The sequence below is a fragment of the Corvus brachyrhynchos genome, unplaced genomic scaffold (genome assembly GCF_000691975.1).
Source record: "Corvus brachyrhynchos isolate BGI_N302 unplaced genomic scaffold, ASM69197v1 scaffold136, whole genome shotgun sequence".
In the NCBI taxonomy this organism is placed as follows: Eukaryota; Metazoa; Chordata; class Aves; order Passeriformes; family Corvidae; genus Corvus; species Corvus brachyrhynchos.
The window spans coordinates 1,277,156-1,293,881 of NW_008239080.1; the positions used below are offsets into that span (position 1 = coordinate 1,277,156).

The following is a 16,726-nucleotide window of genomic DNA, read 5'->3' on the forward strand; positions in this document are numbered from 1 at the left end:
TCCTGTCTGTAGACAATTTATTTTGTGTAGAAGACGTAGAACTGCTTGAGAACACAGGGTCTGAAAGAGAATTGTATTGAAAAACTACATACACTTAAAAGCTAAACTATCAGACCATGGTAAGAGATAACAGAAGATTGAAACAAAAAATTGTCCCACTGATGTTCCACAATGTCTTCTACGAGAGGACTTCTACCAAAGCACTTGGTGATACCTTTGTCAGATGAAGGCTGCTGGCCTAGCTGGATTTTGGGCATAGTTCTAGCAGACACTATCAGTTCTTTTCCAATTTGGTGTATTCCACCAGGATTCCTCTTTATTAGTCACAAAAATAGGCATTTGCTAAACAGCTTCTCAGTCGTGGAGAAGAGACATTAGTATTTGCCTTTTAAACCAGTCTTGATCTGCCTGTAATTTTTCAGTTTTCGAAATTCTATAGAATATTTATAAACTCCAGAAGAAACACTATTAGCTGTACTTTTACTACATAAAACACTTTATTATAATTGTTATCTATGAAGCTTTGATGCATTGTGAAATGGTTTCATAAAGTGCCAACCTCCCACACAGGGATGAAATCGGCAAATGATTCTGGTGTTAGGGGGGTGTGTGTACATATATAGATATGTGAATAAGGATATGCAAATGTATGTAGATATTAATGTTCTAGAAACAGTTACAACTTTCATTTTCAGCTCTGCGTGGGAGGCAGTTTCCTTCCATGGATAGGAAAAACACACATCTATTGACCAGAGAAGAGAACCCCATGACTAGTACTCAGCAGGACGTGCCGGGAGTCCAGACTGCTGTCTGTACGGTGTCTGAGAGGACAGCAGGGGCTTAACAGCATGCAGAGCCCATCTGCCCTGTGAGGACAAAGCTGAGATGCTGTTAAGCAAGCCTGTGGCTTATCCGGCATCTACATGGGGCAGCAGGAAAGCAGGGTGACCCACACACTCTGCAGCTGCTTTTGTGAGCCCAGCCTGTAGCCAAGGAAATTCGGGAAAACAGCTGAAAGTACTGGGAGTGAGGCGATAGGAAAAGGATGATTTTGTGACTGGATGCAGCATAGAGGGTGTGTGAGAGGGGTCTGTGACAGCTACATGCTGGGTCACACTGTCCATGCCTTACTGTCCAGAGGAAACTCAGCCGACTGCCCTCCCACAGACCTTGCTCTTGCTGTGTGCCACCAGGGAAGGACTGCAGTGCATTCTACGGCTCATGGCCTAAGGAAAAAGCCCTGCGTGCCAATCAGTGTCAACAAATTATCAATTATCAGCAGTCAGTCTCCAGCACACTGAACCCTTCCCAGAATCTACAGAAAATCCAGGTCTCTTGTCCTTGAGTTTAGAAAAGCAGCATATTCATGCTAAAACCGCTTTTGATAAGGCAACTTCTTTGGAGAGAGCCTAACTTTTAAAAAACAAAACTAAAAATGGACAAGACACAGGCTTAAGGAAATATTTGTTGTGTGTCCAGAACAGTATGACATCCAGACCACTCCTGAGGTTTTATAAATATATGTCTGGCTGTTGAAGTACTGCAGATAGAAAGAATTCTGTGGACTACAAAGTGAAATTTGGGCTGCTATTCCCAAATTAGGTTGGATGAGAATTTCCTACAGATGAGGCAGCTCAAAATGTTAGAGGGATTTCTTGCCAAATTTCCGTATCCCCACTCATCACCTATTCCATACCCTACCAATTCTCTCCCAGCAACCAGGGAGATGATGAAGCAAGCTCCATAATACATTAGTTTTCTCCTGAAGGCCAGAAGGAATTGTTCTTTCCTCTGCTCAGAGATAACAAACCAACACCATGTCTTCCAGTGCCGCTATGGTCTAAACTAATGCCAGCACCATCATTAATGCTGCCCTGCCATCAGTCCCGTTTCAACACAATCTGAAAGGACGTAACCATTTTTTTGTTACTATAAACTGAAAGAAAAAACACACTTCCTTCTGTGACAGGAAAAAAGTCTTGGAATCATGTCAAAGCAGAGATAGAAGAACACAAAAAAGAGCTAAGAACTGAAACTTCTATTATGGTATAAAATAAAAAAGTAAGTTTTCCATTTTCTGCTGATGACCAGACATGAAAGGTATGCAGCAGCATTGCAGGTCAGGGCCGTTCTTCTTACCGAGGGACAAGGGATCACCTACCTCCACAAGCTGCCAGTTCAAGGGTTCAAAACATTCTGGGTTAAAGGAGGTACACGAGGAGGGATCTGCTGATGGACATGCTGAGGGGCTTTCTTGGTCAGGTGGGGTTTTCTGAAATGCAGGAATCCCAACCAGACCAGCACTGCAGGACTTGCTGCAACAAAGAAAAGGCTATAATAAAAAATCAGTTAGATGTTACAGTAACCTTGACATACAAGAATGGAAGGAAAGACTCCAGGAACACAGGCCTGTTTTCTGGGGCTCAGGCTCCAGGTTAAGCCCAGGCCTGGTGCAGTTCATGTGGAGAAGCCTACTCCTGCCTCCCCTACCCTCCACAACACAGCACACTACTGGTAACCTCATTCTCCAGCCACCCTTATTTCAATAATATGGCAAAATGAAAATACTTATTCTTTCCTTGCATCCCTGTGCTGTTTTGCTTTCTGACTTCCTTTGAAGCACCACAGTAAGCTGCACAAATCCTGCACTGAGCATTCTGTTTTTTCCCCTCACACAGGGTTTGTGGAGCCCAGCAGGCCTCTGTGATACACCCAGTATTATCCACAGCTCTCTACAAACGGTTTTATAGGAAGGACCATCTGGTGGTCAGCTGCCCAAATGTGCATTTGCTGCCTCCTGCACCTGTTCAGTGTCATTCAGCCTCTCCCTGACAGGTGCTCTCCCATCAGAGGTCTTCCTGAGTGAGGGGACGAGAGGATGCAGCACATCTCCTGAAACAGTGGCAGGTATAGACACCTTTCTGGTATTTCTGTTCTTAAGAAGGAATAAATCCCAGCCTATCTTCAAAATGGAGATGACAATAGGACCAGAAGGTAACCACTTGGCTCTCTGAGCCCTTTTGCTCAAATCTCTCTGCCATTTCAGAGATGGTTTTGATACCCACAGTCATTCACAGGTGAGCCTACAGTGTACCAGATGTGTACTACTTTAGCACAGGATTTCTCTGTGCAAACTAAGATATCAAACCATAAAAGCTTGTTTTGGGACTGTCCTGACATACCAGAATGTCCTGACTGGACAGACTGGACCACAGCCATGTGCATGCTCTGAAAGAAGCTAAATAATGTAACCTAAAAGCTAAGTCACCTTTACCAAGGGGACCTTGATGTGAATTTGGATTTACGTTTAAAACTTTCAGGGAGACTGATGCTACTTCTTAGAGGCATCTCTTTCTCCCTCTTTGCATCTTTGACTTCCGACAAAAGCTAGGTTTTGACAGAATAACAAACCTAAATTTGGGAGTCAAATGTAACTGAAGAAGTTCCAGTTATCTTTCTTGACTGTCAGTAAGATCTCCACATACAAAAATGCCCCATATTATCAAAATATTTCTTTCAAAGAAAGGATGCAGAGGGAGAAATACCTGCAATTAGTGATTAATTTTATGAAGTGCCCTGTTACTACTACAGAGAAACTAAGGGTAGAGCCTATCAAAAAAACCACTTCAAGGATGGCAAAAAATAAAAGTGAAATTAAATAATATGTAATTTAATAATAAAAGAGCTGCAGCTGTCATTATCACATTGAAAAAAAAACCAGGGAGAATCAAACAATATGCCTGCCAGACCAAACAGCTACTGCAGTCCTGTCTCAAGAAAATCATCTGGGAAAAAATTTGTTTAAAGATCACACATACACACTGTAGAACTTGTAAGTGAAAGCCCTGGGGTAAAATGTAAACCAAAAGCAGGATACTCCCTGAGCTAAACAACACTTGCTCCTCTGTCTTTTAAGACATGGTGAAATTTTCCCCAGCTTTCAAATGGTAACTGGAAACACTATCCTTTGTTCTTTAGCCTCTCACAAGGAAGTCACACACAGACTAAAGGTTTGCTGAGCAAATATATGATCTTTTCCTAGTCTGCCAGTTCTATTTTGCTCCCTCTCAGCAGCACATCAGATAAGACTGCTTAGTTGTTAAGTTGATGAACTTCACCCTTATTAGAGAAAAAATCCCAACTAATTTGTAGGTTTGAGATACTTCTTGTCACCTGAGTATAAGCATACTCAGTGTTACCCTCCTGGCTGTAACACTGTAGGCATTTACTTGGGAGGTGGATAGGCAGAAGGAATTTGAAGTACTAGCTTCAGCCTTTTTCCTCTCATTTTAGGACACCTTTTACAAGGTGTCTAAGAGCTGGACATCTGCTTCCCTGCCAGCAGCGTTTGGGAAGAGCCTGGGCATCAAAAGCACTGCAGGCTCTTTTGCCTCACTGCAACCCTCCCCCTCTGAGGAACTGAGTAGCTCACACTCATGTCCATGGACACTCCTTGTCACCACCACAGCGCTGACACTGAATGCATCTCGCTTAGGACAGCTGTTTAGGCAGCCTTTAAAGTCAACGGGGAGGGTGCCCTTAAAACACCCCCACTGATCATCTGTAATGACAAACTCTCCCCATACTAAGACAAGACTACCTTTTAGAGGTATCTCCCTGCATTACAACTAGGAAGGAAGCACAGATGGCTATATAAGTCACTTAAGTTCAAAACAGTCAATTAGAAGAGTGGAAGCTACAGATCAGTATCTGGCTTCTAGGACTAACCTGACCACCACTGCATAGCTCACCTGACTTTGTCAGAAGCTAACATTTGACCATTACAGCTGTGTTTTGATGGGCCATGTATGTCAGCTTCAATATAAATTAATGTCTTAAGTAAGGACCTTAAAGAGCTGCTTTGAACACTCTCACCCTAAAAACAGCAATCACATTAAAATATGTGATTTTTTTACAGGCGTAAGGCTGTAGCTGACTGGGAGATTTAATGCCTGGAGAATGCATGTCAAAGACTTTCCTGCTGTAAGCTTTAACTGGCACTTCTGATGTTATTTAAGGGGAAAAAAAAACAGGTTCTCACAGCAAAAAATGCAGAAAGATGCTGAGTATTTCTGAAGAAAATACATACGGTCAAAGTCACTCAGCAGCTTGGTTTCCAATGGATGGGAGGCCAATATCTGCGCTGCCCTCACACTTCAAAAGTCAGTGAGTAACTCCAACGTATTCTGAAAAGGTGTCAAGGAGAGACATTAAGAGAATTAAGCTCTTGAAAGCTCTGTGGAAATCAGTGGCTGGGAAAGAGGTCCAAATAATTCCTCTCAGGGGGAAAAAATGGGCAGAAAGATGCCCCAGCTCTGGCCTAGTGGAGATAATGTCAATCAACACAGGAACACAGAGAAAGATGCTTGATCTGTAGGAGGTGTAAGACATTCACAGGAAACAGAACTTCATTAGTTCTGCCCCTTACAGCACTCATTTTAAATAGAGCTCTTTTCTCAGGATTTGCCATTTTGTAACTCAGATTCAATTTCTACTGGGACACCCTTTCTGCAACAAAAGTGTTGGGGAAGATTACAGGTGACTATCCCCAAACAAGCAGCAGTTATGGAGCTGGAAGAGGTAGCAGAGCCATACCCACATTAGAATGTAGCCTGCACATCTCAGCTGGTCTGACACGGAACACCAATCACCAGCTAAGCAAAGGTATTTTATAGTGCATTTTACAAAAGCAAGAAAGTGACCACAAATGTGCATGGTTTTCATCTCCATCAGCACACAGAGACACATTTCAAATAATTTCCTTATGCTCTGCTATGCTTGATGCTACGTTATTGACTCATGAACAAATACAAAAACCACAGAACTACTAAATCTTCTCTTATAAATGAATGCAGTTTTCCTCCTTTTCTTGACATTTCAGAACAAGATGGTGTGGTGCTTTTTCAATAAAAATACCAAAATAAGGGTCATAAAAAGGCACATAATGCATCTGTCACTACAGACCACTGAAATTTGTCATCGTTTATTGCAGTCAACTGAAAAAGTAGTAAATATTTGTAACAACATTCTATGGTCCTTTACAAACATGCTACCATCACAGGTAATTTTACAGTGATTCTCTTAGGTATCTTGTGTTTTAACTTAATTAAAATCAACACTGAAATACATACTTTCCAAACAAGGCAATATATAGCAAATATTTTCTTTATCTGTAAAATGAAACTTCATGTATTTTGTAATAAAGTAATTATGGTGCAATTCCTTCAAACAATACAGGCTTCAATATTTTAATAATGTACCAAATGTATCTATGCCGAATAGCAGAAACAAGCTTAAAAGACAAAACCTACTACAGAAACACAACATACAGATTTTTAGTAAAGAAAATGAAACAGAGCAGCAAGCATCCTGCAGTACTGCAAGAATTTGCTTATACACACAGAACAATTTTCCTTTGCCTCCCAGAAAGTTAACAGGAAATGTTAGGATACAACCCCTGCTGCTTTTCGCTGTTTATACTAACAAAAAGAGCTACAAAAAAAGATTCAATCAGTATTTATGATAAAAACGTATCTTTATGATAAAAACACATCTATCGCTGATCTAACACCTAATGCCCCAAGCCATTTTCTTACCCTAATGCTAAATTCCAGTGAATTGCTAACAGTAATTATCTGGGAAGAGCAGGAAGACAGCCCCGAAAAGTGCTGAAGTGCTGCTTTCCCAACTGCAGGCACTGCAAGAAAACAAAGAGAAATGATCATTTATACCCTACAATATCATTGTATCGTTTGTTACGTTCAAACTATGATTACTTTGACAAGTACCACAAGAGATTTTGCAGTACCATAGGATTTTGTGCTTAATTATTACTGGAGCCCTGGGCTCCTCTCTTTGGCAAATGCCAGATTGCCAGACGACATACGAGGGCCCCTTGGCATCCACTCTTTGGCTCTTACATATTATTTTGCCCAAATGTTCAGTTTCCTATGTCTTGTTGACACATTCCATAAACAAGTTAAGCAAATACTTGGTGGTTACTGGCACCAGCCTTGGAAGCGGTAAAAAAGGCCTGAAGTTGCTCAAGACTGAAGTGGTATCCTCTGTTTCCATGCATCAATTCCTTTGCAGCTATTTATTACACGGGTTAACAACAACCTTTTTACTTTAGGAAAAATTTCTTCAATGAAAGGGCTGTCAAGCTTAAAACAGGCTGCCCAGGGAAGTGTTTGAGTCACCATCCCTGGAGGTATTTAAAAGATATGTAGATATTGCACTCAGGAACATGATTTAGTGGCAGACTTGGCAGTGGTGGGTTAATGGTCAGACTTGATGATCTTAAGAGGTCTATTTCAATGTAAACTATTCTGTGACTCTGTTTTTTGATGGAAAGCAAAATCCCTGCCTTTATGCGACACTCTGTCTTATTGGTACAGATGATAGTGCTTTCAGAATTATCTCCCAAATCCAGGTACTTCATGGATACTAGCAGGGAATATCTAGGACCTGCCTGAGCTCTGACAGGAAGGACTGCCTGCCTGTGGCTCTGACAGCAGCAGTCATCACCTGCATAAAAGAAGACAAGCAGGGGCCTGGACAGCACTTGTGTCAGCCCTTAATCACAAAGCTGAAGGAGATCGAAGATAACCAACTGAAATGTAAGGAAAATGATGGAAAAGTGAGACCAGTTCCTTGTCTACTAAATCAAAACAGCATAGTCCTCCATCCAGGGAGTAATGCACCTGAAGCAGATGCTGAAGGAAGCAATTAATGGAACTAGGTAAACATTCATGGAGTGTGTGCTGGGAAGGGTAAAACCTGGTATGTGAAGATAATGAAGTCATGCAACAATCCATGGAGAAGATTCAGAATTAAAAATTAAAATAACTGCAGTATTTTACCACCTCTTTGCAAATTAAGAAGTTAAGCCTATTAATAATGATGCAGAAAAGGCAGAAGCTTCCAGTTAAAATTTCCACTTCCTATTTGAAAAGGTGATGTATTGTGTGAGAAAGTATTTTCCAACACACCAGCAAGTGAAAAGGCAAAACATTATTAGAAATAATTAACAAACAGCATATATTAAAGATAGCTGACCCAACCTATCTTTAGGTAACTGAAAATGTCAATAGATTTTGGAAAGATCTGTCACTCTACAAAAGGGAAGCTAGAATGAATTAGATATAAATACAAACCAATTTTCCAGTATCCAAACCATGCTGCAGAATTTAAAGGTTCAAAATGTAATTACCACTAATTCACACCCTTTATGAGGAACAGGCTTTCATTAATCTCATTTTGCTTGTCAGTGAGGTATTTGGTTGATAAATGTTTAACTGAACAGGTTCAGTATGTTTGTAGGGAATCATCACAGTGAGACAAACATCCAAACTCACAACTAGAGCAAGACTATGTCCATGACATACACACTGGATACGCAAACTGTCAGATGTCAACAAGGAGCTCCCCCACTGGCTGCCAGTCAAGTGAGTTTTAGGGGAGGCTGCGCAGGTTTGTGACAAGACCAACACACTTTAATGCTCTAGTTAAACCATGCAAAGGCAAAGCTGGGCAAACCCCACACCTTTCTCTGATTCTGAGACTAGAGAACACCCATTTGTTCAGGCTATCAAAAAGAACTTGCATAGAAATAGAGCACACGTTCACACATTTCAATAATGACAAGTTACTGTCATTAGTAAGTACCCACAGAAGTGGTAGATTTGCCCTCTACTACTCCTCTACTACAGTACTTATGACTAGGCAAATTCTTGAATGAAGAACTGAGCTCAGTGTGACTGAAAGATACTTACTTTGATGCCAGATAACTTAGTTTTAACCCCTGCAATATTAGATCACCTAACAGAACTTGTCCCCTTTGACCACAAGGTTTCAGGCAGTAATGCTGCATTTTCCCAAGCAGCATTTAGCCCATGCGCAAAAGGGCACCTCCACTTACAAAAGAAAATGCAAGTAGCAGGAAGAAAACAGGTGATAAAGAACAGTGTCCTAGAATTGCATACAGAGCACCTCTACTGGTCAGCAATCAAGAGCTGACCCTCTCCAAATTAAGTCTCCATCTCCATTGTGCTATTTACAGTCCTCAATCAGAGACAAGACTGTCCCTTCTCTACCAACAGGAAGAAACACCCAACCCACAGCAATGGGGACAGAGGGGAAGGTTCTTGAGTAAAGGGGCTTTTATCAGCGAACCACTGTGTGAAATCAGTGACCTACTGATCTCCTCAGAGCTGGTTCTACTTTTGATGAATGGTGTCCAGTTTCATAAAATGTGAAGTTCTTTCAACACTTTTACAACACCACATAAATCTTTACATTAATGAAGAAATACAAACCTTTATACATCTCAGTAAGCACCTGACTACCAATCTCACACCACTATACTTGCATTTATACTTGCACAGAGTAAATAGCATTAAAAGATCAGGCAGACACTGAGCCACTAACAGCTCCATAATCTGAGCTGCAGCATTGTGTTTAATTACATTGTGTTATTCAGAAAATTCATCACATGACAGAATGTGGTGGCACGACAGAAACAATAAGCTCAATGACAAATCCAGGTGAGATTTTTTCTGTACATTATATTTTTCAGCAACCAGAAATATTTTATTAGCAATACAGACATTTAAATATTAGAAATCTATACAACGTCCTTTTCTCTCCCAGTCTCCAAATCGTGTAGGTTCAGGGCCTCTAGGTCCACCCCTCTCTTTTGTAGTAGGATTGATTCCATCAGGGAATTCTAAAATAACAGGGAAAGTTCATTAAAATTTCTGTAATGCTGACAAATACAAAGATGTCATCATTGATGATGTTTTCCTTTTAGTTTCATTTTCAAATACAAAATCAATTATTTTTTGTTTTGAAAGGAAGCCTTGAGTTAAACATTTCCCAGAATCCTACAAAAGTAATTTCTGGTTTTTTTACTACAATCAGCAATATGTATGATCATATTCATTTCTGAAAAAAAAGAGGCAACTGAATGTCCAGAGGCATTAAAGCACCAGAGTTTCTCAAGTCAGAACTTGCATCATTCAGGTATGCTGTACTTATGTTCACTAAATCTAAAATCCCAGGTCACTTGCTGTTTGTTCAGGTCTCTAACTTTAAGCACTGTTTTAATTTTAGCTTGAATTTTACTCAAGATTCTATTAGTCTTGTATTTAAAACATCCCAGGTTGGATGGTTAACCCATCCAGCCTAACCTTGAACACTTCCAGGAATGGGGCATCCACAGCTTCACTGGGCAGCCTGTTCTAGTGCTTCACCACCCTCACAGTAAAGAATTTCTTCCTAACATCTAATACAAACCTGCCTTCTTTCAGTTTAGAACCATTGCCCCTTATCCTGTCACTGCTTGTATGAAAACTCCCTCCCTTCATTTTACAAACCCCCTTAAGGTACTGAACCCCTTTTAGGCATCAGAAGGCCACAGTTAGATCTTCCCAAAGCCTTCTCTTCTTCAGGCTGAACAACCCCAGCTGTCTCAGCCTGTCTTGGTAGAAGAGATGCTCTACCCCTATGATGATCTTCGCGTCCCTCCTCTGGACCCATTCAAACAGGTCCATGCCCTTCTTGTGCTGAGGAGCCCACAGCTGGACGCAGCACTCCAGGCAGGGTCTCATGAGGGCTGAGCAGAGGGAGAGAATCACTTCCCTTGACCTGCTGGCCATGCTGCTTTTGATGCAGTCCAGGATTTGGCCGATTTTATGGGCTGCAATCACACACTGCCAGATCATGTCTGGCTTTTCATCCAACCCCCTACCCTGCTACAAAAGAGAAGCACCCCGCCAGCTCATGCTACTTTCTTAAACAGCACAGAGCTTTCTGCACCTCAGCCAACATTCTTACACTACTTTCTGCACCTTTACTCAGGGCTTTCTCCTAAGAATAGTTAACTCAGGCCATTAAGCTATTAAGTATTTGTGGGCACAGCACCACCCTAGGCTGTCTCTCATCCTGCACTAGACTGCGGGGCTCCCAGAAAATCACAGTACCCCACATGCCCCTTGCCACACTGATTCTCCAGAGCTTCCCATATATACACCTAACTTGGGACTCCCTCATGCATATCCCTAACTCAGCCCTGGTGGGCAACACAAGTAATGAGGTGCAGGGTTGAAAATGAGAGCAGACAACAACAGAAATTCTGGACAGCAGACAAAAAGAAAAGTGATGGAGGAAACTCACGCAGCTACAGGCTATACAGGATAACATACTGGGATGCCTGTTTCGTAACTGATGCAGACCAGGAAAAGAAACGTCAGTATTTCAGCACCTCTGGCACTACAAGGAGTGCAAATGCACCTAATATTATTTTGTACATGTCATCATCCCAATGTCAAAGCACTACTGATGTGCTGACAGTAGATGCAGATGCTCAAAAGATTTCTCCACAATACACATTTCTACAGAACAGTGGGAATTCCAACATCCAGCTTCAACCCTTAGTTTTTTCCTAGTAATACAACAGGCAGTTTGCAAACTATTGCTGATGTTACATGTAAAAAATACAGGTGCAACTAAAGAAACCTTGAGTCTTGCTCCAAACCTGGAATACCTAAACAAGTAATAAAAGATATTGATTATGTATGTTTTAAATGAAGCAGTGATGGCATTGACTTTCCTGGGAATAAAAAGACGAGAATTAAACAGCTGCTTACACAGTAACCCCAACTGTGAGTTAGTTCTCAAGTGAGCCACAATGTGAAATTGCGTGGAGATGATTCTATAATACAAGAATGATGATACTGTAATACAACAATATAACGACAAACTTGCTAATAAATTTGTGAAAGAAGGAGAAGCAGAAGTAGCTTTTCACCATGATGCAGCTTTCCCAATGGCTGTGGTGGCCTCAAGGTAATACACTCTGAAGTTGGAGACGTTTTCTTAGCTCTGCTGCACAAAAAGTGCCATTTTACCCTGTATGTACCACAGGGGACCTCTGTGGAAGAGTATCTGAGGATTCTGGATATGAAATTAAGGATTCTAAGGTGCAAGAACAAGATCAGTTTCTTAAATGAATGTCAGGAATGATTAGTCTTTATGCTGCTATCATTCAACTCTGGTGGCCTTATGGAAAGAAGTATATGTAAATAATAAAAAATATAAATATAAATATAAATATAAATATAAATATAAATATAAATATAAATATAAATATAAATATAAATATAAATATAAATATAAATATAAATATAAATATAAATATAAATATAAATATAAATATAAATATAAATATAAATATAAATATAAATATAAATATAAATATAAATATAAATATAAATATAAATATAAATATAAATATAAATATAAATATAAATATAAATATAAATAATAGCCTCATGGACTGAACTATGCATGATGCTGGCTTGCTTGGATGTTGAATATCCAGCTTCTGACAGCTATGCTACTTTTTAGTTTTCTGGAGGTGAGTGGCAATGCTCTCATGAAACAGTATCACATCCAGTTGTGGAAAATGACTTTATCCAAGTTTATCCAAGAAGAATACATCCCAAGAATTGACGCAATTACCAGCTCTGTTCAGAAGGGCACATTAATGTGTTTGAAGGATTTCATGAAGTACTATCTACAGATGAAGGAAATTCTGCTTCCAGTGGGCACTCTGCTGCCTTCCTTTTGGAGACTATAGATCAGTCTGGATTTCTTTTCCCCAGGATGTTAGTGCTTTCAGACCTGGCTTCCTGTTTACATGGTAAGGCAGAATATATTCTGTATATAGAAGAATAAGAAGAAAATATTTCATCAACTTGTTAATGTTTAATTCATGAACATGTTGGGCAGAAGAAATTTGTGTTTAATTTGCTGCAAATAGTTTAAAGTTATTCTTTGCATTGCCTCTTTGTAAGTTCTTGTATCAAAAATACTTTTTTTTTTAAAAAATAAAAATCCCAAAGCCCACCCAGAGTACTGTGTGCAGCTGTGGAGCCCCCAACACCAAAAGAGGTGGACCTGTCGGAACAAGTCCAGAGAAGGACATTAAGACAATCACAGGACTGGAGCACCTCTCCTATTAAGACAGACTGAGAGAAGACTGAGAGAATTGGGGTTCTTCAGCCTGGAGAAGAGAAGGCTCTGGGAAGACCTTTTAGCAGCCTTCCAGTACCTGAAGAGGGCCTTTAAACAAGCTGGAGAGGGATTTTTAACAAGAACATGTAGTGACAGGAGAAGGGGGAATGGCTTTAAAATAAAAGACAGTAGGTTTAGATAAGCTATTAGGAAGAAATTCTTTACGGTGAGGGTGCTGAGGCACTGGAACAAGTTGTTCAAAGAGGCTGTGGATGCCCCATCCTTAGAAATGTTCAAGGCCAGGCTGGACTGGGCTTTGAGCAGCCTGGTCTAGTGGAAGGTGCCCCTGTCCATGGCAAGAGTGTTGGAACTTAATGACCTTTAAGGGCCTTTCCAATTCAAACCATTCTATGATTCTAGGATTTTTCAGTAATTTTGTCACCTGGATATTTATAGTAATCTATTTATACACTAAAAAGCTTGTCCTAGAGACCTCAAAATAGAAAAACATGGGTTATTGCTACTGATGAACTGTAGCAGAATATCATACTATGGTGAGTTATACAAAGCATGAGCACTGCTTTTAGTTAAGTGAAGATGGCTAATTAAAAAGAAGAAAGAAAGAGATTCTGTCCTTCTCCCATCTGACAAAAAAAGTATGTTCCTATTTAGTTCAGCAGTGATATATCGTGCCAATCTTGTCAGGTTCTCACCATGCAGTCCCAGTGCGGTCACCAGAACACAACACCAATACCAGTTTGTTAGATCTGCCCAGGCCCCACCGAGCTGCTCAGTAAACTCAGTATCAGTTGTTTCTTTACAAAAAACTACCTGCAAGATTAAGGAATCTTGGCCACGAAATGCAGCATGAGTCAGAAATATTTTGTGGACTAAGAAATAAAACAGGCCTTTTGAATAATACAAAGTAGCTGGTACCCTGGTAAGTTTACTGCCACTGTTCACAGCTGTACTATTACAGACCAATACCAGCTACATTTCTCTGAATCATGGAATGATTTGTGGTGGTGGAAGGCACCTTTGGCAAGCACTTGGCACCAGCCCTGCTCAAGGCAGGGTTGGTACTAAGTTAGGACAGCCAGGCAAATTTACCCATCTTCAAGAGCAGAGGAATCCCCAGTCTGGGTGAATTGTTACAATGCATAACCACGGCTGTTCTGAAGACTTCTTCCCTGGTGCACCATTTGCTGCAACTTGTGCCCATTGCCCTACCTCTCTGGTTTTTTTTCAGAACCAGTAAGCTTTTAGAAAATTATTCTAAAGAGTGCTGAATGCCTGTCATCTTCTTAAACTGACATCAGCACAGCATCTCACAGTCTTGCCTTTAAAACACACCTTCCAATTTTGTAAAACATAACTTACTTTCCAGGGGCTCCTTCTCTATACTGGACTCTTCTGTTTCATCAAACCGACCTACTGGTAACTTTGGTTTCTTAAGGAGCTGCTTAGCAGGTTCAGATCTTCCTCCTGGTTTAGAGCTGGAGCTGCTCCGCAGGTGGCAAAGAAGTGATGACTCTATCAAGCAAACAGACACGAGTAGCATAAATGTGGGAGTTTAACACTGAGTAATGCTGTGACTGTCCAGAGCACCTCTGAAAAAAACCTACTTCAGGAATGAGGGAGTGGAGGACAGGAAAACAAACTCTAAAAATTATTTAACATTCAACTCATGAACACCTAAGAAATCAGCACAGATAATTATTTCTGGCCCTAGAAACATATGTAGGCAAAACTGTGTTAGTTGTATAACTCAGTTCACATAAACAGTATATTTTAAACTGCTTGAATTTATCTTTGCTGTTACATTCTTGTATTTTAGACTCTTAAACAGTAATTATGCTAGCATAGACCAGTACAGTCTGCTTTCCGGGAGAAATCCTAACCTCCCCCAAGAAACCTGCTGATTTCCAGGTCTTGGCTCATTTCCAGCAGCTTTTTAGTCAGAAAAAGCTTCTGCTTTCCTAAAGGAAAGTTTAAAAAAAATAAAACATTGTTCCCTTAGTAACAGGTTTCCCAGAATGTCGGCAGAGGATAGCTGGGCTTCCCTTAGGATGGTAAAATAATTCAGCTGGTAGTCAAAAGCAGGAAAAACTTTGAGTGTGTTTAAGTTCAATTATGTAACTGCATGCAAATGCTTTCATTAAAAGCATTAATTTTTTTCCTTTAAAGTCCTACTAACATTTCAGTTAAAAAGCCAAATGTCCACAGTAAACATAAACTATCCACTAAAACTATTTTGGCTATGGACACGTAGCTAAAGCAGCTCTGACATTTCTTATGAAGCAAGATTCAGAAATCGTCCCTGTACCAGCTGGGTGCAAAGTACCTGAAAGAACTATTATTCTACCTTCCTGAGGAGATTGAATCAGGAAGCCTTCTCAAGCACTGTCAACTTGTTAGTTGACATATATATGTAAATATATACCAACTAACAACTCACCTGTATTCCCAGCATATTCATTCATTTTAAAATACCACATCTTTAATATCAAACCCTACAGCCACATAAACTGTATTATGTCCGCCATCTGCCGCCAATGCCCCAAAGGAGTAATATTTTTTTTTCCTTTAAGCATGACATAACAAACTATTAACAGTAAAGGATCTAATCTGTTGCAAACATTGGGTCTTTCTATTCCTGCCAAGCTTCTTGTCATTCTTCAGTAAGCTAAAAGAAAAGCTAGCTAGAAAATTAAATTATAGCTGGTATTCTAGTCCAATTCAAATAAAAGGTACTGGTACGAAATTGATTATCTCAGTCAAGAGAGGCAAAATCCATTTTCTTTGATGGATTTACTTGATATTCTTGACCAAAATACACTCTTCTTGACAGAGAGGTGACAAAGGTTCAACACTAAACATCTCTGAAAAAGACGAGACAAACTATCAACTTCATCAGTAAACCACATTCTACAAACTGCTCTTTGATTCTCTCCTCTTTCATATGCTGTTACAAAGCCCTCCCATTTATTAATTATATAACTGAATTTGAAGTTGAAAATCCCAAGTCTCTAAAGCTGCTGGACTCCAATATCCCATCTTTTGAAGCAGCCCACAGACTGTGATTTATCATAACAAAGCTATCCATGTAGTGGGAGCTGGGCACACATTGGGATGCTCAGAGGACTAGAGCATCAGCTACATCCTGCCATGAACCTGACAGCCAAACAGAGCACAAACACCTAACAACAATTTTTTAACAGATCTTCCATTAACATACATAAGAGTATTTTATCAATAGCATCACAGAACCTCAGCTTTTGACGGAGAGAGAAGCACCCGACGAACGGCCCAAGCTGAGGCCTGTGGGACAGGCTCTGTTACCCAGTCTGCCTTACTTTAAACAAACGACCTGAATCTCCTCAGGTGAAGGGCACGGACCAGTAACTTTCAGGACCACAGCACGTCTCCTCCAGCTATTCTCCAAACGTCAAACCACTGTTTAACATTTTACTGCCGTTAAGTATGCAGCAATGACAGGGCAAGAAAACCTCCGTAACAAAAGATTTGCCCGACAGCAGTAGGTTCGCAATACAAGGGAGAATATTAATACCGGGGGAGCGGTTGGAGGAAGGGATGGGAGGACGAACAGGGAAACCGTAATGAAGCGTGTGAGGAAAGCTGCGCAAGCCCACGGCCGCCCGGCCGCCGCGGGCGGAGGAAGCGGGGGGGGGTCAGCTCCCCAACCGCC

At 40.6% G+C, this 16,726-nt stretch overlaps 1 protein-coding gene across 3 annotated transcripts in view; it reads right to left on the minus strand.

The window, feature by feature from the left end:
- Positions 1-5,957: 5,957 nt before the first annotated feature.
- Positions 5,958-16,726, minus strand: part of SDHAF4 (succinate dehydrogenase complex assembly factor 4) — a 15,187-nt gene continuing 4,418 nt past the window's right edge. The window contains exons 2-3 of one of the 3 annotated variants that reach the window (XM_017739237.1): positions 14,398-14,550; positions 5,958-6,697 (exon numbers count right to left, since the gene is read on the minus strand). In XM_017739237.1, the coding sequence (XP_017594726.1) occupies positions 6,537-6,697; positions 14,398-14,550 (314 nt within the window). In that variant the 3' untranslated portion in view covers positions 5,958-6,536. Of the gene's footprint in view, positions 9,728-12,293; positions 12,721-14,397; positions 14,551-16,726 lie in introns of those variants that run through there. The other 2 variants (XM_017739238.1, XM_017739239.1) reach the window with 2 other exon arrangements.